Genomic DNA, 25,091 nt, shown 5'->3' on the forward strand with positions numbered 1-25,091 from the left:
AAGTGAGTCAAACTAACCTTGAGATTTCATCAGTGAACTCACAACAAAATGTATTCCTAGCAATTCTATTACATTTGCTATCCATAAAGGATAATTAATAAAATACCTTTCAATTTGTATTCATAGCGGTTAGGGGTAGTACTCCCTTTTTTTGGGCAGCAGAACATGTATTCTTAGGAGAAGTTGAGAATATAGTTCTCCAGTAACTTTCCTCCTTCCTGCAGAAATCTCTTTATGATATCTCTGACAAATGCCAACTCATTTCTTTTTTAAAATAATTTAACAAATATCTATACTTTATTCAGATTTCCTTATTTATTTATTTTTAAATTCTTTATTGTTGAAAGTATTACATGTTTTCCCCCCATTGACCTCTTCCCACCCACGTCCCCCCCCCCCAAGCACATGCCCTCACCCCTCTACTCTCTGTGTCCATTGGTTATGCTTATATGCACGATTTTGTGAATCCTCCAACTTTGTTCTTTCTCAGGATTGCTGCAGCTATTCGGGGTCTTTTTTTATTCCATACAAATTTTTGGAGAGTTTTTTCTAGGTCTGTGAAATATGCCATTGGTATTTTAATGGGGAGTGCATTGAATCTATAGATTGCTTTGGGCAGTATGGACTAGTTATTTCTTAATGCTCTTCTGTTCCAGAATCAGGTCCAGAATACCGTATTACATGTAGTTATTACATGTCCTTAGGCTTTTCTTGGCTGAGACAGTTTTTTGACTTTTCTTGTTTTTGATGACTTTGACAGTTTTGATGAGTGCTGACCAGACATTTTGTAGAATGTCCTTCAATTGAGATTTACCTGATGTGTTTTTCATTTTTTAAAAATTTAAATAAAAATTTTTTTATTACCATTTATCTACTCTATGCTCTCTTCCACATCCACCCCCCTCACAATCACTATACTGTTGTCTATGTCCATGAGTTTTCTCTCTCTTTTTTTTAATTTCTTTTGCTCAATTCCCTCTAATGCTCAACACCCCTGCTTGGGCATGCCCAGCCATGGCAAGTCTCTTAATTTTTTGATGCAGTTTGTTCTGTTTGTGTATAACTTATTGCTGGGAATTTCATTTATGCATATCTCCCACACATATATTTTTGATCAAAATCAATGCCCTGATTGCATTAAAATATTTTTCTTTAAGGATTGCAAGATACAGAAAGCAATCTCTACATTCAAATAGAGCCCCATTTTATCAAGAGAATACAGGAGGACTTTACAAACTCTATGGGACAGGGAGGTAAAAATAGAGACTTAATGTTTAAAAAGCATATTAATAGTTATTAACAGGGGAGAAAATTTGTAATAATACATTGTGTTAATTTCTATAATTTTTCTACTTTACCTCTGAAACTTTCATTGTAAAGCTAGATTATAGTAGTAAGACTATTATAAGCAGATAATTTTGGATGACAGACTTGGAACAAAAATTTACATTGTGTGAAGATTATGTGTGTGTTTGTGTGTATGTGTTTTAAAAGGGGTAAAAAGGGAAAGATGTAGGAAATAAATTGGGCATATTAATTGAAAGGCTATTTTTATAATTAGGTCTTTTTAATGTCAAAATTTCAAGTATTAAAATTCAATTTGCTAAATAATTACTAAGCATCTTCCTTGTGCCAGACTCTGTTAGGTACTGGGATTATAATGGGAAAAACACAGTTATGGTCTCTGCCTTTAGGGCATTGTGTGTGCTGGGCAAATTCCTGCCAAGGGCATGAGTGGACTGAAGTGCAGGCAGCATTCCCCTTGGTCAGCCTGATCCTTGGCGAAGGCCCACATGTGGCTGGGGGAAGGGAGACCTTTATTTATCTAAGCAGCGCAGATGTGCTGTATGGGCTTGTGGCCATCTGCCTGCCTTTATAGGGCTTACATTCTAACAAGAAAGGCAGTCTTACAAATAACAAATAACTATGTGGTTAGGATTACAAAGGGGAAACATAAAACACAGAGGTATTTCATTTCGATCAAAAGGCCAGGAACAGTCTCCTTGAGAAAGTGACATTGATGAGCACTAAATATATGACTAGGAATTGAAGCCACATTGGTTTAAATAAAAAGAAACAGCTTCCTTATCCAGGCCTCTCTCAAAAAGTTGCTGGTAACACTGGCCCCTCAAATATCAGATATTGGCTGAAAGATAATTGTAATTCACAATTAGTTGAGGTAGGAACCAAATGTCTAGGGGAGGATAAAGACAGATAGAAGGAGAAAAAGGAGGGGCTACAGAGAAAGTTATATGGACATTGACTTACCGCGTTCCACTGGAGTAAATTGGAGCTTAAAGCTAAACCTGCATGGTTTCAACAACAACCAAGGAAAGTACTACAAGTTAATAATAATAATATATAATAATAATAATAATAATATATAATAATATATTATAATTTTGAAACTGATGTATTATAATTTTGAAACTGATGTATAGGTTTGATATATGTACTTGTTTAATGCAGGGAGGCAAAGTGGGGAGGGAGAGAGAGAAGAGAGAGAGAGAGAGAATTTTGACTCTTACATCTTCAAAGCTATGAATTGTGTATTCAGACACCTTTCTCTAGGTACCTAGCTTGCTTTTTCTCCTTTCTTTTCTATGTTCCTTTCAACTGAATGTGCTGGTTCTACTTATTTTTTGGATAAAGAAAAAGATCGCACTTAGGCCTCAAATCTATCTGCTATTTGAACAGTTATTAATAAAATGTTACTTTGATTTGCCTTTGTGCATGTTGCTCCCTTGGAACTTTTTGAAGTTGAGATAATTTGCAAAACTTAGACATTCCCACGAGTCTTGCCATATTATCGTTAAAATATCACTGCTAATTCCCTTCAATGCCTCTTCTTTATTCTCAAAATTGAAAGAAGATGAATATATAGGGAAGAAAAATAGGATAGGGATTAAAATTTGGTGGCAATTAAAAAAAAACTTTGGAATGTGAGTGTCAGAGGGAAATAATCATCTGCAATGTTCTCATTTCAATGTTCATGAGTGAATGACCCTGGATTCACCAGGGAGTGTTGTTTTAAATATCCTGCTGACCATAAGTAACAAGTTAGTATTTTGGCATGTCTAGCATTTCTTTATAGTGACTGGTTATGTAGTTAATGGTTGTTTAGAAAGAAAAAGAATGGTAGAATGTGTCTAAATTTGTTATCTGTTATGCACTTTGGTTTTGATTAGAAAATCATTCCATGGTCAAATTTAGTTTCTTTTCTATGGTTGATGTTTCCTTGTTCTCAAAATAGTTTGAACCTTGATTGGAAATAAATCTAGTTCATCCATAATGGTTATGTATTTATTTCCCCAAAAGTCTGTCTAAAACGTAGACTTTTGTTGGAAGATTTTTAAGAGTAAACATAATGCTCTTGTATAATAGTATTACATTCTATAAATGTAGAGAATTAGGATAGTGTAAAAGTGGAAATGACATATAAATTGCTATGTGTCTGGAGACATCTTATGTAGTTTTAAGTATTCTCTCAGAAATGCCTAGATACCACTTGAGCCACTGAAAGCTATAGTTACCTTCTCTACTTTTAAAAGATGACAATGTTATATCTTAAATGTGGCATTCTAGCCAAAGTTCTAAAGCGCTGCATCCTGAAATGACATTTTCCTGAATCATAGTTATTTTAGCAACTCTTTCTTCTTAACAAGTTCAACCGAGATGTAAGAAATCTTAGGAGAGAAGTTATTACCTGTATTGCAATTTGACCTTTCACTGTTAAAATCAATGTTCTTAAGTGTTTCCAAAGGGCCAGGTAAGAGAAACAGGAAGCAAACCTCAGCTGGATGAGAATGTTCGTTGGGTATGTGTTTGATGATTATGTGTGGAGGTCACAGTTGTGAGATGTGACTCCCACTTTGCATTCTTTCCTGAGCCATGCTATCTCCCTATGCCTCTAGTCATTCAGCTAATACATATTTATTTTTATTTCAAAAAATATTTTTATTGATTTTTAGAGAGAGAGGAAGGGAGAAGGAGATGGAGAGAGGGAGAGAGAGAAAGAGAGAGGGAGAGAGAAACTTTGATTGGTTGCCTCCCTCATGCACCTGGACTGGGCTGGGGATTGAACTTGCAACCCAAGTACATGGCCTTGACCAGGTATAAAACCCATGACCCTTCTGTCTGTGGGCTTATGTTCTAACCACTGAGAATACTGGCCAGAGAAAAATTATATGATCTTATTAATAGGTGTAGAAAAAGCATTTGATAAGATACAACATCCATTTATGATTAAAACACTCAATAAAATGGTTATAGAAGGAAAGTACGTCAACATAATAAAGGCCATATATGACAAACCTTCAGCCAACATCATACTCAATGGTGTCATTATTATTTCATTGTGCCCACATCTTTGTACTAGGCACCAGGCTCTAGTCTTTGTAGAATTTATTTCATTCCAGAGACAAAACATACAAATTGAAGTTAAATGACATTGAAAAAAATGAGATCTTTTATGGATTAAACATTGTGCTAGAGTTAGAATATAAAAATGAGTAAGATACCATCCCTGCCCTCAGAAAGTTTACACTGGAGAATTGATATAAAAAATGATTGTAAATTGTATTGTAATAATATTACCAGTGCAGATAGGAAAACAGAAGTGATCAGAGTGTTATGTACAGGTGGGTTATACAGGACAATCTTAGAAGGGATGAAAGTAAGACAAAAGTTAGTTTAGAAGTCCTAGGCCTAGTATAAGAACTGCCTAGAGATTTTACTATCCCATTACTCTCGCAAGTTGGTTAGATCTGTTTTTAAAACTACTGTCTTTTAAAAATCTTTGCTTTGAAATGTACTAAATTTTGCTCTATATATTTAAAATATTTAATTTTTTTGGAGAGTTCTTAAATCCTTTCTAACTGACTTGATTTTACATTAGACACTTTTTATTCAAAAAGGAAATAGCATTCAGAGACATAAATTCCAGCCCTTTCTATCTGAATGACCGGGGCAAATTAACCAAATCAGAGAACAAATTACTTCTAATATCAGACTTAAATCTAGACTTCTTTGTCGTGTTCCTTACTTCCAACCCAAACACTATTCTAATGTATTAGTTCACCCCAACAGGCTGTTCTTCCTACTCTCCTTTTCTATTAATGATACCCTTATTATCTTAATCACAATTTTTACTTTCCCATTTTCCTACCCCTGACTCCCCTCGGTTGTCAAGTTCAGACAAAGCTTTCTTTATAATGTTGTTTGAATTCAATCTATCTATTGTCCACAGCTAATTTCTTGGGAGCATTTAAGGGACTTTTGTGAATGTCTCCATTACACTGTACGTGTCACAGCCAGGTGAATAGCCCTAAAAGCCTCTTTACAATAAATCAGACTGTTTTCTTTTTTAAAAACTTTATAGTTGTCCTCCATGATGAAGTCAAAACTGTGTTAGACTTTAAGGTGATCTATGGTCTAGGCCTAGTCTACAATTGCTCACCTTTCTGAAGTCTTTTCTGTAACCTGAAAGCAGAGGCTCTTTAATTTACGGTCCTCAGGAGTGTCATAGGATGAAGGCGAAAGAAGAGAGAGGTGAGGCATTCTGCTCTAAGCCTCTATGAATCCTGAATTGGCTTTAATATTTATTTCTCAGTTTTTTAAAGTGGAAAAAATGATAAAGGAAATTATCCATTGGAAAACAAATGAAAAAGGGAAAAAGTCAAGTTTAAAATAGCCTCTTCATATATTTTTGAACATAAATTACATCTTGTGCCTGTCATGCAGTGGCCACTGAATAAATGTTTGTTGAATGAATAAATGAATGGTCAGGGCCAGAATTAAAATGGGTCAAATTTTTCTTTTTGCCTCGATTCCTCAGTTCCTTCACCTTCCCCCCCACCTTGTTTCTCTTTTAACCTGAGAACTCCTAATACTCTCTGTATCAATGTGTATGCACACGTGTGTGTGTGTATGTGCACTTTTAAAAATAATTGAAGAAAAAATTACATTTGAATAATACCTATTTTATAATATTTACAGGAAAAATCTTGCATATGGTAAAAATATTATGACCTTGGTATGTTTGATTATGGTGTGCTAACTCTGTATATACAATTAATACCTATTTAATAGGTATTAAGCAATTTAAACTATTTAGATTTACCTAGTCAATATTGTTATGGCTCAAGAAATCAAGATAGATTCATCCCAAAAAAAGTCAAAGCTTTTTAAAAATAGACATGATTAGATGTGTAGGGGAAGGCAGAACTAGGGCAGTGGTGTGTGTGTGTGTGTGTGTGTGTGTGTGTGTATGCACGCTTTCATAGTCTATAAAAAGAAAATCTTATTTCAGATTTTATTGCCTGAGGCAATAAAATAGAGAATCCATTTTGTTCTTTCTGAATTCTACTAGTATGCTGAACTTACTTGGTACAAAGAGTTAGAAAGCCCATGTATAGATTTAAATTAAATACTTTCTTTTATCAAGAACTTCCAATAGTGTTTCCTTGTACTTAAACTTATTCAATTTTGGGGAAAGAAGCATCAGAAAGCATTAGAAAGAAGCATTAGATTTTCACAGTATCAGGTCGCTGGCTGCTGATGGCTAAAATAAAGCATCCTGGAGGTTTGTTCCTCAGCACCATTGAATCCTAATGTTGTATGGGTATTCAATTTATCAGCACAGTATGGAAGAGTGTGTGATACAAGAGTCGTGAGACTCAAAGTCTCTTTGAAAAGCCTCTAAATTTTGGTAGCAAGGTAAACATTTCTCCCTGGTATGAGTTAAGGTCAGCTGCAGTTTTTGGAATAAGGAAAAGTCTGAGGGCAGAGGGGATACAGGAACACCAGAGACAAAGGAATGGATTCACATTAAACCAAATAATGCACCCTCAGCAACTGACAATATTTGAGGCATTAAGGAGTTTAACTGTATAGATACACTTATTGCAATTACTTCTGAGTTCTGCTTTGGAAGAATCTGGAATTAGCAAGCAGCTGCCTATCAGGGGATCTCCTTTAATATAGTGTTTCCATGTTGCTAAGAGTCAGGATTGTTAACAGGAGAAAAGTAATGGCTAAAGAGAGGTAGTATTAAAAGTGATTGAGTGATTCTTTTTTATTTTATATTTATTTTTTCCAGTTACAGTTTATATTCAATATTATTTTATATTAGTTTCAGGCGTACAACATAGTGGTTAGGAAAATCATATACTTTACAAAGTGTTCCCACCCAATATTTCCAGTACCCACCTAGCACCATACTTAGTTATTAAAATATTATTGACTATATTTCCTATGCTGAGCTTGACAGCCCTATGACTATTTAGTAACTACCAATCTGTACTTCTCAATCTCTTCACCTTTTTCACTCAGTATCCCAGCCCCCCTCCCCTCTTGAGTAGCTCTTCATTTAGATGGTAGGTATATACATTCTGGTTCTGCTCAAACTAGTAAAATTGTGAACAATAAACTTCTTTGTTCCTTGGTTTCTGTCTCTGAAGAATATAAATGTACCTGCAAAGTGTGATTGTTGTGAGGCTAAAATGAATTGGTCTATGATAAACACCCAGAATGGTGCCCAATAAATGCTCATTGTGTGTTTGTTATTGTTATTAACTAATCTAGAGGCCCAGTGCACAAAATTCATGCATGGGGGGGGGTGAGGTGGAGGGTCCCTCAGCCCGGCCTGCACCCTCTTGCAATCCGGGACTTTTCGAGGGATGTCTGACTGCCGGTTTAGGCAGTTGGATATCCCTCTCGCAATCCGGGACCGCTGGCTCCTAACCACTCACCTGCGAGCCTGGTCGCCCCCAACTGCTCACCTGGCTGCCTGATTTTGCCTCTAAAACTCAAGCTTCTTCTTTATTTTTAATATTTATATTTCTTCTTTATTTTTTATTTTAAAAGTCAAGCTTCTTGAGAACATGAGGCATTTAACATTATTCCATATTCCTTACAGAGAGCTAAGCATGGTAAAACACAGCAAATACTTAATTCTTATGGGTTTCTATACAAACACTTTCCAACCAGGAATGTTTTAATAGGCAGTCTCCAAAAACTTGAACTGGAAAACCTAAAAGTAGAGTGCTCAGATTTCAGGCATCAGGTGCTATTAGCAGCATTTCTATCCCAATTAAACTCTAATTCTTAGCTCTCAACAGTGTGGACAAACTGCCCTTCACTGTCTTCAAAGTTTCTTATTCATCACCATCCCATTTTCCTTTTTTTTTTTTGAGTTCAATGTTTTATATCCACATCACTATCAACTACCATACAAAACCCACCTGCCAGCCTAGCTGGGCAGGCAGGAGGGGGGTCCATGGCAGCATAGAAAACCGGGGTTCCTGTCCCAAAAGAGGAGAAAATGGGTTTACAGTCAAGGAAACAAAATCAGAACCCAACATGGAGAAGCCTTGAAACTGCATGGAGCGAAGGTACTGTGGGCAGTGGTGCATCTCGGCTGGCCCAGCAGTACCTGCAGCAGCCTTAGTTCCTGGGAAGCCTGGGGTCAGATAGGGCCCAGCTCTTGAAGTTATTTTTAATAATTTTGCTTTTGGGGGAGGAGGACTTCTGGGCAGCAGCTCCATGTGGGGGTAACCGGTGCGGGTCTCACTTCAGGGTTTGGAGGGGAAGTTGGGTCTATGGGGCGGGACTCCCTGACCCCAAATGTCACAGCTGAGGTTCTTGGAAGTGTCCCAGCAAAGTTCTTTTCTGCCTTCTTCCTTCCCTGACCCCAGGTCTACGGCTTAAAAATCAGGGCACCAGGCTGGGGCTGAGCACCCCAGGGGCCTTTGTAAACATGGCAGGTACAGGCAGGGGAGCTTGGGGGAACTGTAGGAACTGGTGGGGGCAGCCAGAGCCAGGGGAGGGCAGTGCCCATGGGGAAAGGGGGCATGGGGTGGAGGAGGTAAGCTCCTTTAACAGAGACTTAGAGGTACAGAGACTAAGAGAGACAGAGAGGACAGAAATGGGGATAGAAAGAGCGACAGGAAGAGAAAGACTCAGAAAGCAAGAGAGAGATTGAGACAGAGAAAGATTCACAAAGAAGAGAGACAGACAGACAGAAAGATGGAGTCCTGCTCTGTATGAGTCAGCAGGCTGGGTGGTTGGGTGGGTGGGCGGGTCCTGGGCTCGCACGGGTTGTATCAGTGTGAGGGTAAGTGCATCATTGTGTTGCACGAGGGAGGTGTGCTGGTCATGCAGCACCCGCTCCTTCAGAGACCCATACAGGTTGTAGGGCTCCGCAAAAACCAAGCCAGTGGCCGTGGGGTAGATGAAACAGTGCTGGGTATCGCCATCCACCACCACAGAGCAGGCATAGCAGCCCCGCTGGCTGCTCTCACGGATGAGGAAGGTACCCTCCCACCTGCCGTTCAGCATTTCCTCAGCCTGCGAGCGGTTGATCTTGCCCACATACCAGGTTCGTTCCTCAAGGTGAGGAGGTCATCCTCATCCTCCATCAGTGCATACTGCTCTTCAGGCTCATTTTTGATTCCCAACCACTCGGTGATTTTCTTCTGCCGGGCACCTTTCTGGGTGAGCCATACCAACTGGATCTCGTGCAGCTGCATGAGGTCTGGCTTCAGGCTGTTCATGCTCTTATCAATCTCCCGGTTGTCCAAGGCCTGTGTCCGAAGCTCCTGTTCCAGCTTCGTGCGGCTCTCATGGATCTTGGCCATGTGAGACTTGAGCCATTCTGAGTTCAACAGGATTCTCTGCATCTCTTTTTCACTGTGCTCACGCCAGAAGCGCTCCAGGTACTCCTTGCTGCACTTCTCTTGAGTCTGGCCCTGCTCTTCGAAGATCTTGATGGTTTCATTGAAGGCTTTGATGGCGGTGCACTTCATCTGCAGCTCCTAGGAGGTGCGTGTGTGCTCCTCGTAGAGCTGGTCGTACTCAGGGCTCTTGTTCTCCGCTTCAAACCAAGGTAACAAATGAAACCTTTAATTCTGATCTTCCTCGCCGCAAGGGAACAGCAAACCTCAATAGAAATAATTTCCCGCCAGAAGTCACGTCCAAATACTGCGAGACTGAGGACTATAGGGCTGACTATGTACATGCGCAACAACAGGCTCACTTTCTAGCGGTAGGCGCCCAGGCGTCCTCCACAATCCTACAGTCCTCTGGCCGCATACTTCCAGTTTTTCTAGCTCCTCCTTAAATGGTGTTTCCTTCAGTTGTGTTGCAAGTCCAGGGCCTCTAATTGGAGAGGATTTTAATGTTCTTTGGCGTTGATAGCTGTTTACTGTTTGGAATCAGTGAAGTTTCGGGAGTACTGCTGCGCTGCCATGAACATGTCGGTCCCAAGCACACTCGTGAGACAACCGCCCATTCAGTCCATGCTGGCGCCGTCCTGGTTCACAAGGAGAAAGGTACTGTGCTGAGCCTTTTCCAATCGGATCTTCTTCTTTCTTCCCCAGCACACTCCAAACCTACTCCAGGCCGACCACCCCAACCCTGCAGACCCTTAAGACCTGCCCCTCTATTTCTTTGACTTTCCCCCATCAAACTCGCACCCTATCACATTGCCTAGGGGTGCCCCTAACTGCTCCCTGGGGGGCGGGGCCACCTGGGCGAGGGGTGGTGGTGTTCTGGTCTCTGGTCGTTCTGGTCATTCCGGTAGTTGGCTTTAGATAGATGATAGATAGATAGATAGATAGATAGATAGATTATAAAGAATCATTTCTTATCACATCAAAACTACCTCTAGTTGAAAAGAATCAAAGATAAAATTCTCTTTTTTAAAAAAAGAGGACTTAGATGCGTATTTAAAGATGTGTAAAGTGAATTTCACAAAGGAGGAATACTAATTAAATGCTGAGAGAACAAAATAAAATATGAAAATGATATATAGCTTTTGATTACAACTATATACGATTCCAGTTGTATGAAAACTGGAAGAGATTGTAAGGGGAAGCTAAATGTGTACAGGGAATTGCACAAAGGAGGAATGCTTACTAAATCATTGTTTCTCCCTAGGAAAAAGCAATCACAAAATTCTTGAGCTATAGCATAAAGGCATTAGAGGAACCAAAAGGAAGAATAGACCAGTGCTATTTATGATTAAGTCCAAGTAAGATTATGAAATCTGGGATGCTTCAGGCCGGTCCATTTTAGATAGCATTTGAAACAATTGGGTTGAATTTTGGTGCTCTTTTCTCTTGGGTTTCCAGCTGTTGCTTAGGGGCTGCTGAAACCCTTCCTGGAACAGGCAGTCTAGGCCAACTCTGATTTACCTAGTCAATATACATTTTAGTCACCACTCATCTCAAACTTTTTGCAAATTTAATAGTTTTAATTTATTTAAATAATTTTTTCAATGAGACAGAAATGGATTTCTGACTCTGTATGTGTAATCTCTTCCAGTTTTCACACAACTGGAATTGTATAGAAATAATTTCCCGCCAGAAGTCACGTCCAAATACTGCGAGACTGAGGACTATAGGGCTGACTATGTACATGCGCAACAACAGGCTCACTTTCTAGCGGTAGGCGCCCAGGCGTCCTCCACAATCCTACAGTCCTCTGGCCGCATACTTCCAGTTTTTCTAGCTCCTCCTTAAATGTGTAATCTCTTCCAGTTTTCACACAACTGGAATTGTATGTAGTTGTAATCAAAAGCTATATATCATTTTCATATTTTATTTAGTTCACTCAACATAACTTTTTTGTATTCTTTCTACATTTATCTTAGCTGTAGAATCATTCATCAAACTTCTGTATAAATCTTGAATAATTTTCCTATTATTGACTCTTCGGTTGTTTTTATATTTTCCTCTTAAAATGCTGTTATAAATGTCTTTGCTACTTCTTTTTCTCATTTTTTCACATTATTTATTTTGAAAAAATTCCAAAAGTTGGATGATTAAGTCAAAGGCATAAACATTTCTATGTATCAGGTCAAAGGCATAAGCACTTTTATGTATCACCATGCATATGCACACACATAGCCAGCTTTCGATTTCTGTCAGCATTAAATGTGTGTAATATATTTGGCTCGAAATAAATACTTTGACTAGCTCAGATTGATGCATGAGAGACTGGTGGCCTTTTCTTTCCTCATTTGAGAAAGAATTCTAAGCAGTATGAGTATGTATGCATATGCATGCATATGCACAAACTTCTGAATATTTGGAGGCAAGAGGACTTTCTCTGGTATTTTGATCATGCTGTACAGCAGTATAAAGCTTGCTTACTTGGAGAGGCCAGTTTAAGTAGAATTTAAAGAGATACTGACCGAGGGAAGGCAATAGATGTTTTTCCCCAGCATTATATTATTATAATTTAATGAGAAGTAGATTGGTTTGGCAGGTGGTTTATTACTTCAGCAAACACTTTGTGGAACCTCTCCTATTTCTAAAGCATGGAGTTGGAGTGCTGTTACAGCTACAAATAGTAAAAACTACACTCTCAGCCCTAAGTGACTTCTTAGTCAAATAAGGGAGTTAACACATGACCACAAATCAATTTAATACTAATTAGAAAGTGATGTCTCATCCAGAAATAATGTGGAAGTTAAGGAGTATTTTTATTTCCATTACAGGCCAGTGCGATTTGTGTTCAAACTAATTGCATAAGCTTTCTTGCCTTTATCAGTGGCATCAACACATGAAAATATTTGGGAAACTTCATGAAAGTCCAGCATCCTTGTGGAAAGCAAACACACTGTAATTTACCAAAGACATTTATTTATCAATGCGCAATCTCTTCTGGGAGGTTGAGATTAATGGGAGAACAACTTATAAATTATTTAAAAATTTATGAGTTGGCATTTGATCTTTAGCATGACACTGAGATTAATTCAGCACATAGTATGCAGTTGTAGCCGAATTAATCAAATATGCTGAAATGGATAAAAGAAAGAAATTGACTTTGATGTACTGTTTAATAGTTGTCATTATGTTAAATGCCCAGCAAGTTCAATAAAATAGTTTAGAAATAAAACAAAAGGGGAAATGTAAAATTGGCACTTTAATTCTTTCTCTTAGAATTGTACCTTAATTAACTTTCAACAGCTGCTGCAGAATTCTTAAAGTAGCAGATTCTTTAGAAACAGACATGAAAGTTTCCATTTTTTAATATCATCAGCTTATTCCAATTCACTTTCTGGAATTATATTTGATCACTTTTTCAGTTAAGGCTAAATTTTATTGTCTTCTTCTAAACAGGCAATCAACATTTTGAGACTTTCTTAGGTTGAAGTGCTAATCACCTGAAATGAATTCTGTGTTTTAATATTCAAGTCACAAAGTAAAAGCTGTCCTGCACATAGCCCATACCTTGAACATTGTAGGCAGAAACGGGAAATCCAGGGTGCTATAAGACCTCCAAATCTTCATTGTAATAAACAGGACTGGTGTAAGTGAAAGGAATCAAACTGTATAGAGTTTAGGCCAAAACAGTATTGTATTGACTCACACATCCAAGCCAAAGTTGACAATCCAGATCTCACCTGAGACTGGGCTGTATAGGCCCTCGGGAATATTTGAAGCTGGGATTTCCAGCAGCCAGGTTATTCCCTGGGCACCGAGCCCTAGTTCTTTCTTCCTGTCAGTTTCTTTCCCATCACATATTGGGGTTGTCATGTGGATGGAAACATGTCATCAGTGGCTCCTGAATTTTACTAGTATGTCTTTAACCTTGCCATTTACGGGGAGGGTGGGCTACAATAATTCATTTCTAAATTTAAAACATCCAGAAGAAAAGTTCTTGTTTGTCCAGTTAAGGCCACTGTTAATACTGAACATGGTCTAATGAAATAATTAATGGGACACTCTATCAGAAGCAATCTTAAACCTTATAAATACGTTTTTGGCTTTGCTCTCATAACAACTCTATGAAATGGGAATATTATAATTATTACTTGATCCATGATATAATTGAGGCTTAAAGAATTAGTTGACTGGCATAAATTCGCCAGCTCGTGAATTTGCAGCCATAATTTGCGTCCAGGTTTATTTTTCTGTCCTCCACCATCTATCTCTGGGGTTACATCCTCTGGGTCAGGTGTTCTCCTATTCATTGGCAGGTGAAGGGACCATGAAGAAACATGCCAACGCCCAGAGTAGTCAGGGTGGAGAGGAGGTTGGAGGTGGGGAAGCATCTTAGAAACTAGGACACTATTACACTTTAACCATCGCCTACAGAGATTTCAGTGGTGTTTGTTTTTCCGGTGAATGTTGATTGCCCTGACTAATACAGGACACGTCTAAGTCACTTCACGTTCAACAGTGTTTCAAGTGTCCAAAGAATCTTCGTGTATCTCTAGTCTGCAATTCAGAGGTCACAATTTAGGTTTGCTTCTTTTTATTTATTTATTTATTTATTTATTTATTAGAACTAGGAAATATATAGGGTGGGATAAAAGTAGGTTTTCAGTTGTGAGTACGTGAAGCATAGAGTTTCTTCTTTTATTATTATTTATTAGTTATTGTTTTCCCTATGAACAACTATACGCCTGATTTTTGCCCCTGTGTTTGTTTCTTCTTGAGATAATTTCAGGATTATTCAGTAAATGCTATCCTTTCCTTCCCAATAAAGTGAATTAACCTTTCTCTTTGGTATGTATACAGATAACAAAGAGAACAAATGTACACTGAGTGGCCAGATTATTATGACCACCCCATCAGTACTTCATTGACACTTTCAAAAATACTGAATATTGAAAACTTCCTAAGCAAATACTCTCAAGGTTTTTTTATTATTATTATTATTATTTGCATAACTAATTCACTTCATTGTACTGATGGGGTGGTCATAATAATCTGGCCGATCATAATTATCTGGCCACTCAGTGTATTTTACATACACATGTTCAGGTGGAGACCTTTACAATTGCTTAATGATGAAAATTATGCTTTTAATTTCAAAATTAAATAAAATGCTCAAAATTTTAAGAAATATCCTGTATAATAAAAGGCTAATATGCAAATAGACCAAATAGCAGAACAACCGAACAATTGGTTGCTATGACGTGCACTGACCACCAGGGGGAATGCACAGAACATGGTGGGTGTAGGCCTTGGCGGGATGGTGGAGCAGGTGAGCAGGGGCACCAGACCAAGGCAGGGTGCCAGTTGCTGTCATCTGGGCAAGCCTCTGGTGGTTACTGAAAATTCTTTGCTCCCCTGCGCCATGGTCCTGCCTGGCGTTCACACCTGCTGCAGGTGCTGGTCCCACTCGTACCTGCTGCTGGTGCCCAGTGCCAGCACCCATTGCTTGGCACTGTCAGTGGGTGTGAGTGGCGACTGCCAGCCCCGATTGCTCCTCAGGGCTTCTCCACCTCCCCCTGCTCCTGAGAGGCGATCGGGGCAGCTCGCACCTGCTGACTTCGCCTGCAGAGAGGGGACCAGGGGTCACAGCGGGAGGGCCTGGGTGGAGGTGCAGAGGATGGGCTGAGACCCATCCCTGTGCCCACTGCAGCCTTGTGGCCCACAGTTCCTTTCTTTTTAAAATATATTTTATTGTTTTTTTACAGAGAGAAAGGGAGAGGGATAGAGAGTTAGAAACATCGATGAGAGAGAAACATCTATCAGCTGCCTCCTGCATACCTCCTACTGGGGATGTGCCCGCAACCAAGGTACATGCCCTTGACTGGAATTGAACCGGGGACCTTTTGGTCTGCAGGCCGACGCTCTATCCACTGAGCCAAACCGGTTAGGGCACCCACAGTTCCTTTCAAGGTGCACAAATCCGTGTCCTGGGCCCCTAGTGTTCTTTATAAAAAAAGATCAAATCAGCAGTATTTTTATTTCAAGCATAACAGACTAAACTACAAAGTAAGCTTAAACTATATCTTATTTCTCTTTGGTACCATGTTTCATCAACATAATTTTTGGAAAGTTGTGAAAACATACAGGCAAAATGCAGAGTGGTTGCATTCAAGGTGTTGGCTCATTCAATAATCCTTTTTGTTTGTTTTGCTAAGCATTTTTTTTTTATCTGTGTGGCAATGTGCCCACTATACAGTTCCTCATTTTGTTTTATTTTTCCCCCTCTCTGTTCCTTTTGGAGGGAACACCAAATGATTGCTTTGACTCTGTAGTGTTATGCATTGAGGGAGGGCCCATTCCTGCTGTCTGTGCACAACTGCTTGACTGTTATACCAAGACACAGCAATCCAATGTATCCCCTTAGTCAGTCTCACCTCAGTCAGTCTCCATGCCTCATTCATCATTTTTGTTGTTTTGACTTCATTTTTTTCCCAGGTATTTAGTATCATGCTGAGACTAGCCCAGCTTGATATAATGTCAGATTTCCCCACCTTCTCTACGATTGATATCCTAGATAATGGCACTTTGTTAAACTAGATTGCTTTAAGCAAAGAGCCTCTGTTAACATTTTGGTTACATAGATAAAGTAAGTATATCCAGCTAATGATTTTCAAGATGACAGTTTATGTAATGTGCCTCTGGGACCATGTTGCTTCTTTTGTTTCTGGAAAAGGCATTGGTATGTCAAATTTATTACATGCAAAATTTATTTTTTAACCTCAAGGAACCCTTTCCACAGCTATTATGATGTTCTGCAATTTTTTGCTGCCCTGGACAAAGAAAAACAAATATGATAAATGAACTCATTATATAAGGCAGAGATTCCTAATACTTGTTGGGCCATGCATCTTTTTGTCAGTTTGAGGAAGCTGATGGTCCCCTTTTAGCATTTTTATTTTACATGCATAATTTAAAATACACACCTTAAGGGAAACCACTTATATTGAAATTGGGGCATCAACATATTTTTTAAAAAGTTGTGACAATTTTTGCTCTATCTGCAATACAATATTTTAAAAAATTATGATTTTAATAGGTATCAAAGTTACAGATAGTGCTAATTCTACAGAGGTTGATTGATTACATTTATAGTTGAAGGGAATGTTAAATTTTAGTTATAAATCAATGAAAACATAATGTAAAATTTTTCCCATGATGAATACTGTCTCTATCAAAGTTGTCACCTCCATAGACTATAATCATATTTGCATACTATTTCTAATTCCAGAAACTTCCTTGGGAACAGTTTTTCCTCATCTTTTAAGTTCATGATAAGTAATTTTCTTTCAATAGCAGATTTCTTTTTTTTTTTAATATATTTTATTGAGTTTTTACAGAGAGGAAGGGAGAGGGATAGAGAGTTAGAAACATCGATGAGAGAGAACCACCGACCAGCTGCCTCCTGCACATCCCCACTGGGGTTGTGCCCACAATCAAGGTACATGCCCTTGACTGGAATTGAACCTGGGACTCTCCAGTCCGCAGGCCGACGCTCTATCCACTGAGCCAAACCGGTTAGGGCTCAATAGCAGATTTCATTTTTAGAGTCAAAGTCATGGTGAGTTAACCTGTTTATGTTTTTTTTTTTAGGTATAATTTTAAGGCAGTAAAATTAGTTTCCTTGTTTTATAACTTAGTTTTTAAGTTAACTCCAAGAGAGAGTTAAAAATATTTTGTGAAATGGCAGAAACATGAAATAGACATATAAACTCCCCAAGGTAAATTATTGTAGATAAAGTTCATATGGACATATGTTTTTTTTAAAAAAAAATCTTAGTTCATGAACCGTATGTTGTAATTTGGGAGTAGAAATACTCTCCCATTAAACTTCAAATCCCATGATTTCAGTATTTGTATTTTCTGCTTCAGCTTCTAAACTCTGCCACATTCCAAATGAAATGAAGAACTGTTTATGGTAGAGTCCATTAGTAACTGTTTTTTGGAGTTTCCTAGGATTCTGCTTCATGAAGCATGCCTTCATTTACTTCAAATGGCACTGTGGTGCTTTCTGGGAGGTCGTAAGCAGAGCAGAAACAAAGTCTTGTGGGAATCTGTCATCAAAAGTAATCTTGCTCTCCTTCTTGCTGAATATTTTATGTAAGTGCAGTGAGTGACTGATTGACTTCATTCTTCTCTGCTTACAAACCTCTGAGTAACAATCAGCCCATAGATACCCATAGGTGCTTTCCAAGCATTCCTCTTTTTCCTGCCCCTCACGGGTTGCTGGTAACTTTGTCAGCTTCTGGTGGACACCAGTAGCCTTGAGATCTCTGGGGATGTTTGCCATCCCTCTCTCAACTTTGCCACAGTTATCAGAGGCCCAGTGGCTGCACTCAGCACTCACTCCCTTCTCCTGATAGGGGACCTCAGTCTCTGTCACTGCTCTCCTGGAGACCTTGCTCAACCGCTAAACTGCATCCTTTTCCTGGGGATAGGAGGGCGAAGGATTGGGACTTGGAGTGCCTTTCTGCAGTAGCAAGTTGCCCCTTTCTCATACACCTTGGTATTGGTGGAAGTGGAGTATCCACCAGTGAAAGTGGGGGGCCCCTCTCCCCACTGGGTGCTAGAGGTTGGGTCTTTATGATATCTTGAGAAGAAGAAATTTCTGAGACTCTCATGGGAGGATGAATGATTTTTATTTGCATGGAATTACATCCTTGGGTTTCAAAGTTCCATTTCCCTTAGTCCAGGCCTGGAGAAGATGCAGTTGGGGATGTAGTAAAGCTAGAAGCAAAGCTAGTGTCCAAAGTTTCTGTTCCACGGTGGATCTGGGTTGTTTATTAGGCCAGTTGCAGGCCATTAGTCCATTGTGTGTGGGGTCCACATGGCCCACAGCAAATGCAAGAGAGTAGGAGCATGAGAATCCCATAGGACAGGAGTCAGTGTGAGCAAGAAAGAGAACTCCTTTGTTTAGGAATTTGAGTTTTGTAAATCTTCCCGTGCTTGCAGAGGCCATGCCTACCCTGGCCAATGACCTACTCCCAGGAGTGATTGACAAGCACCTCCCTATGTCACCCAGACTTTACTGGGCATGCATCTAAATTGCAGCTGTGTGGCAAAGCTGCACAAATGGCATGCCCATAATATTTGGCCTTGCTCCTTTCCAGTTATTAATAACTGGGTTCATTACAACGGCATCACCTTGACCACTCCCATGTATCAGTTTTCAGCTTTCCATAGTTGCTTCTGCCAGGACATTCCATTCTAATATCCATTAAATTGTATTTTTAGCATGATAGTTCCAATTTTAGAAGTTAAATTGGCTTTGTGAGTTTTCTGAGAATTTAGTACATGTTACTATGTTCTTATAGAAAAACAACACAAGTAGTCTACAAGTAAACTTTCAGTATCTATCTATAAATTGATAATTACTGTAGTTTACTTTTCTTTGGTTAATCCTAACTGGACATATTTTAACCAATTCTTGTAAACCAGAACACTGAGTCCGTGGGCCCTAGAATAGTGGTTCTCAAATTTTAGAATTTCTTAAAAGTGTGTTATGACATAGATTGCTGAGTCCCACCTCCAGAGTTCCTGATTTAGCAAGTCTGGGTGGGAACTGAGAATTTGCATTTCTAACACATTCCCAGGTGATATCATGTTATTGGTCTAGAAGCAGAACTACATCTAAAACTACTACTAATCTCTGTTATTCCGAATATAATCTGAATCTCAAATTTTTCCAAGAGTGTGATTTTTAAATTGCTCCAGAAGAGACAACTAAATGGAGATGCATCCAGGCTCACTGGTAACTTACTTAGATTTAATCACCAAATTTTAGGCTTGCTATCAGATATTAACTCCACAATTTATAATGAAAATTTTTTATAAACTAGCCCTAAATGGCTACTATTTGTGAATTCATATTTTTAATCTGTGCTAAACCAAACTAAGTTTAATTTTTTTTGTCCCAGCCATTTCTTTGGCCTTTGAACCACATTTTCTAAAGCAAAAAATTTTTTTAACAGTTTAAAAAACTAAATTTTCACCAAGTTTGTTATCTTGTTAGTTTAAAGTTAAGTGGGTTTTTTGGTTTGTTTTGCTTTTTACAGTACTATTGATAAATGACTTCCAGTATGTGCCTGCTGTGATAGGTGGGAAATGTAATTGATTTTATAGTAGTGTTGAGTGCTCACCTCTGTGACCTACCTGTACTGTGCAGATGTGTGAATTGAATTGGAATGGGAGAATTCTGTTGCAAATCACCACATGCCCCCAGACTTGGCATCACTTTTCCTTTCTTGAGAAAAAATGAAATCAAAGCCATCACATGTTTTTCTGTTTCTTTGTGTGTTTTTTTTGTTTTCCTACTGGCCCTCATGTTCTCACTTTAAAAAACAAATACCTTTTGATTACCTGTATCTTTGTTCAGTTGTCTTCCTGAAAGATAACTAATGTTCATATTTTAGGTTGAGGAGGTTTGCATTGCACATAAGTAAAAGTAGCCTGGGTTTGGCTTAATTTATGCAAATTGATGGGTGTGTCTCTTTGTTCCAGTGTTCCTACTTCTGTATAAAGCATTCACACAACTAGGCAAGCAGAGTGGCATCAAAGAATGAGCCCAACCTTGGGCACATCAGTCTAGAGTTTAAAGCCCAACTGAGTTATTTGTTAGTTATGTGACCTTGGGCAAGTATGTAGTTTCCTTGTCTATAAAATTATATGGAGCCTGTGAGGGATTAGAAACACTAGATGTGAAATAGCTCGTACACAGTAAAATCCAATAAATAGAAGTTATTGGATAGATATAAATTCTTAAATTTGGTCATAAATTTCACATTTTTCTGATTTCCTCATTTACAAAAGCACAGCTACTATATTTATTTGAAAAACAAGTTCTAAGTCCCTGAATACTAATCAGAGAAATGCCTGTGTGCTTCTTACTGAATTTTTATCCAAGGTGATTGATGCTTATTTGTCCTCCTTTTTGGAGATGAATTTGTGTTTGGTTCATTGAATTTTAATAGCCACATCAGAAGTTTTACCAATTTGATGAGACTCTTTAAAGCAACTTTTAAGTATGCAATAGTTATAAATAGGATTGCTATTATGAGCTTGATAAATGTTGAAAATCCCTACCACCTTGCCTAACACATACCATTTACTCAATAAATATAGGGATGATTGTTAGTAACTGTAATATTTAGAGATTCCATCATACATGTTTCCAGAATGTAAATGTTTTAAAAAGTAAACATGCTATTCCCCACTTCTCCTCCCCCATCACTACTTATATGGGTCCATAGTCAGGATGCAAGTTAAGATATCACTTCAGAGATATCTCACAAAGGGCTGTTTTCTCTTTTATTGCTTTGGCCTCCTGGTCTCCCAGGCCATCGAGGCAGTTTTCCTAATGACTCTGATTGCCCAGCACTAAAGCTGCTGCCTCACAAGTTCTTTTCTAGAGTCTGCCAGGTAATGCCTAAAAGTCAGTCCACAAAGCCAACCTAAGATTTGCCTTTGTCACTCAAGTTTCATTACACTTAGAAGAGAAGTTTGAATATCTCTATATATAAAAGCCTAAGTGGGGGTTCGACCATTCCACCAGTAGCTATGATGCACACTGGCCACCATGGGGCAGACGCCCAATGCACAGGCATGGAAACATGGAACATACTGATGAATCTCAGAGGGAAGGGGTGTTGGGGTCCAGCCCCAGCAGGTCCAGGGGTTCCCAAAGGTGTGGATGGAGTCATGAGGAAGGAATGACATGGAGACAGCGTTCAGTTGATCAGCCGCCTAGCCAGGTTCTGTAGCCAGGTTCTGTCTTTATTCTCCTGTTACATCTGTATTTATACCAGTTGATTTTAATCCTATCCATTCTATTCCAAAGGTTAGGGCGTTTCTTATCTCCATTCCAAGGTCACTACTCTATTGTTCTGTTAAGCTACAGGGAAGTAACTGAAGGAGATTATCCTAAGTAAAGATTATGTAGCTTAAGCGTGATTGTTCGTAGTTAAAGTGATTAACTACCCACCTAGCACTTAGTTAAGGGGTTTTACTGATTTATTCCCTTCCTTAGTCCTGTTAATCCCTAACTCCAGGGAATAATCCCCACCTGGGGAAACAACCTTTCTCGGAGAGGTGACCTTGGTTAAAACACATAGCGCTAAGTAGGAGAGCAAACATATTAAGAACAGTATGCCATATAAGCCAGGTCCCTTGAAACATATGTTGTGCAGATGTTTCTTCCCTGCAGTGACTGTGTCAAGCAGCAAGGATGGTCTGGCTTCCGGCAAAGGGGGAAGAGGGAGGGTGGGAAGAAATTAACCAAAGATCTTATATGCATACTATAGAACCATTTCTTCTTCTTCTTTTTAAATTGACAAATGGTACAAAGGGCAGGAAGAGGTTAACTTGGATCCCAATTAAGAATTTTTTCAGTAATAGGGTGTATTATTTCTTTTTTTAGCCTACTGCTCTGATGAGCATCAGCATGATACATGTCTGATATCTCTGGAGAAGCATTTACTTCTAGGCAACCACCCTTATTCTCCTTTTCATATGGTTTTGGAATCAATGGATGTACCAAGAAGTGGCTTTGGGTGGGGAAACCTAAAGTCCCTCCCTATAATTTCCATTAGCCTTCCCAAAGCCAACTCCAAATAAGTATAAATCTAGCTAAAAGTTATGTGCTGATTGTGCAATGATCCGCAATGGGTGGTCAAGGTGTCCTTTATCCAATCTAAACGAGGTTGATGTGTCTAGGCTTTGCTAAGCAGCATTTGGTGCCTTCACTGTCCTCCCTTTCACAATTGTAGTGGTGAGAGTTGACCTATAATTTGGAAAGGCTACTTGACGATGTTTCCGGGGAAAGCATCTCTAGGGCACTGCAAATAGGATTTAATTAATAGAAATGCAATGTAACACACACGTTTTCTGAAAAGAGGCATGTCTGTAGCCAATGTTTGAAAGATTTCCTGCTGGAAATTGATTGCAGTCCAATAGATTGTCTCTGGGTGGCTTTTGTAGACTTCAAAGAATAAATTTTGCATAGCGTCCTGGAGGCACTGCCAAGATCAGCGCCTGAATACAATTTTATCTTACACAGCCCTGGGTGGAAAAGTGCGCCTCCTATATTCCCAAAATGAAAGTGTACCCGCTGATCATGGGGTCTGCTTGGTGGTGTTTGTTGGCTTGATTTAGGCTAGTGTTTAATGGGGATGAGGGCAGGATTTGCCAGAGGCAAGAACTTCAATGGATTTTTAGTTTTAAAAAGATAAAAGAGGGAAATCAAACTGGATTGTGAAGCTGATTCTTAAACAGCAACTGGACAACATTTTCGTAGCTCTGATGTCTACCAGGAGCAAAGGACTGAGATGAATGATCCACTGAGAATGCCTCTTGCATTAGACCAAGTGAGGAGAGAGCCCCTTTCATTAGATTTTACTCTTCCTGCTGCGTTGCTAGGCATTTCTACATTGACATGTACATTTTTATCCATAGTGCTTTAGACTTTAGTCTCTGCACCATGCAAAGCCTGAATTATCAAAACTGGCACACTATCCTAATTACACCCAAATCAGCCCCAGAGGAGTGATCAGTCCCCTTTGACTGGTGGTAAATGTCTATTTGGACTAGAGCAGCGGTTCTCAACTTGTGGATCGTGACCCCTTTGGCAGTCGAACGACCCTTTCACAGGGGTCGCCTAAGACCATCCTGCATATCAGATATTTACATTATGATTCATAACAGTAGCAACATTACAGTTATGAAGTAGCAACGAAAATAATTTTATGGTTGGTTCACAACATGAGGAACTGTATTTAAAGGGCCAGAAGGTTGAGAACCACTGGGTTAGAGGATGGCAATCCTTTGTGTACAGGGCCAGATAGTCAATATCTTAGTCTTTGTAGGCTGTAACTATTTGACCGCAGGGTTGCAGCAGAAGACAATATAGTAGAAATGAATGAGTGTGGCTATATTCCAATAAAACTTTATTTTCCAAAATAGGTGGCAGGCCAGAATTGGTTTGTGGACCTTCCTTGCAGACCTCTGATTTAGACCATTTCTAGTGAATCTATAAAAAGTAGACTGTACTAAAAGCTTTAATATTCAAAATAATTATCAGGTATGATCTTGCTTAAGAAGGACACCAAACTTCACTTTTCCTTAAGAAATTTAAAAGGGCAGCAAGGGCTCTTAATAGCATACCCTCCAGCCCTAGCTGGTGGCATTCAGTGGTTAGAGTGTTGGCCACACACGGAAAGGTCTTGGGTTCGATTCCAGGTCAAGGGCACTTACCTGGGTTACAGGTTTGGTCCTGCCCTCATGGTTGGGTACGTGCAGGAGGCAACCAATCTGTGTGTCTCTCTCACACCAATGTTTCTCTCTCTCTCTCTCTCTCTCTCTCTCTCTCTCTTCCTCTCCTCCCCCCAACTCTCCTGTTCCACTCTCTAAAAACCAATGGAAAAAATATCCTTGGGTGAAGATTAACAAAAACAAACAAATAAATAAAATAAAAGCACATTCTATATAGCAGAGGGAGACTGTATGTCTTATTAATGTTAGGAAAAGGGAAATGCCACCTGTCAAGTACTAGTGCATTGATGAAAAAGGTACATCAGTGAAGAAGGTGGGACCAAGAGCTGCATCAACTTAGAACACTGACTGATTTTGACACAACATTTATAAAGTGTGCACAGAAGTAAGTGCTTTAAGAAGCAGATGGATAAAGTTCAACCAAGAGCATCAATCTTCAAAACACACGGCTCACGACATATCTTTTCTTGCCAGACATATAGTTGGGTTATTTAAACTATTATTGAAAATTATGGAGTATTTTTCATTAATGAGAAAATAGCTTTCCATGCAGCTGAAAATTAACAGTGTTCTAGATCAAGAATCCACTTCACTGTGGTCCAGTTTGTTCTCATTTTCACTCAGCAATTTAACAGAAAAGTGGGATGGTGACCTGAATAGGTTATATGCTTTCATGACCTACTATTATTTTGGCAGAAATGTTTCAACTGGCTCCATTTACTACTCCCGACAGGCAGGGAGTTCTTTGTTGAATCAAAGCTGCTGCCTTTGATGCACCTACTGCTTCTAACTTTCACCATTTAGGTTAACTGTCTTTGAAAATGGATTTGTAATCAATTCATTTTCTCTCTGAAAATTTGTGCTCATAACATACCACACAGGTCGTAAGTAGTTAAAGTAGTTCTCTAGCACTTTTTACAGTCTTGGCACAAAGCTTGGGAATAGCATTGCCAGAGTTTACTATTCCAAATTTAGTGTTTATGATTTTTATGAGCATTTTATATTATTAGTACATTTAATCTATAAAATTATATGTAGTTGGTTTTAGATTTTTAAAAATAATACACAAATTATATCATAGTATTCTTTTATAATTTG

General features: G+C 38.9%; 2 protein-coding genes across 2 annotated transcripts in view; one reads left to right on the forward strand and one right to left on the reverse strand.

Annotated features, from left to right (window-relative positions):
* The window catches only part of LOC102441522 (phosphatidylinositol 3-kinase regulatory subunit beta-like), an 88,452-nt gene extending 78,197 nt beyond the window's left edge, over positions 1-10,255 (reverse strand). Inside the window, 4 exon segments of the mRNA XM_023755582.1 lie at positions 9,022-9,401; positions 9,404-9,874; positions 10,037-10,158; positions 10,206-10,255. Of these exon segments, the coding sequence (XP_023611350.1) occupies positions 9,022-9,401; positions 9,404-9,874; positions 10,037-10,158; positions 10,206-10,255 (1,023 nt within the window).
* Positions 10,254-25,091, forward strand: part of MLIP (muscular LMNA interacting protein) — a 178,879-nt gene continuing 164,041 nt past the window's right edge. The window contains exons 1-2 of the mRNA XM_023755584.1: positions 10,254-10,331; positions 19,419-19,479. Of these exons, the coding sequence (XP_023611352.1) occupies positions 10,254-10,331; positions 19,419-19,479 (139 nt within the window). The remainder of the gene's footprint in view (positions 10,332-19,418; positions 19,480-25,091) is intronic.

The sequence above is a fragment of the Myotis lucifugus genome, unplaced genomic scaffold (assembly GCF_000147115.1).
Source record: "Myotis lucifugus unplaced genomic scaffold, Myoluc2.0 scaffold_80, whole genome shotgun sequence".
Classification (NCBI taxonomy): Eukaryota; Metazoa; Chordata; class Mammalia; order Chiroptera; family Vespertilionidae; genus Myotis; species Myotis lucifugus.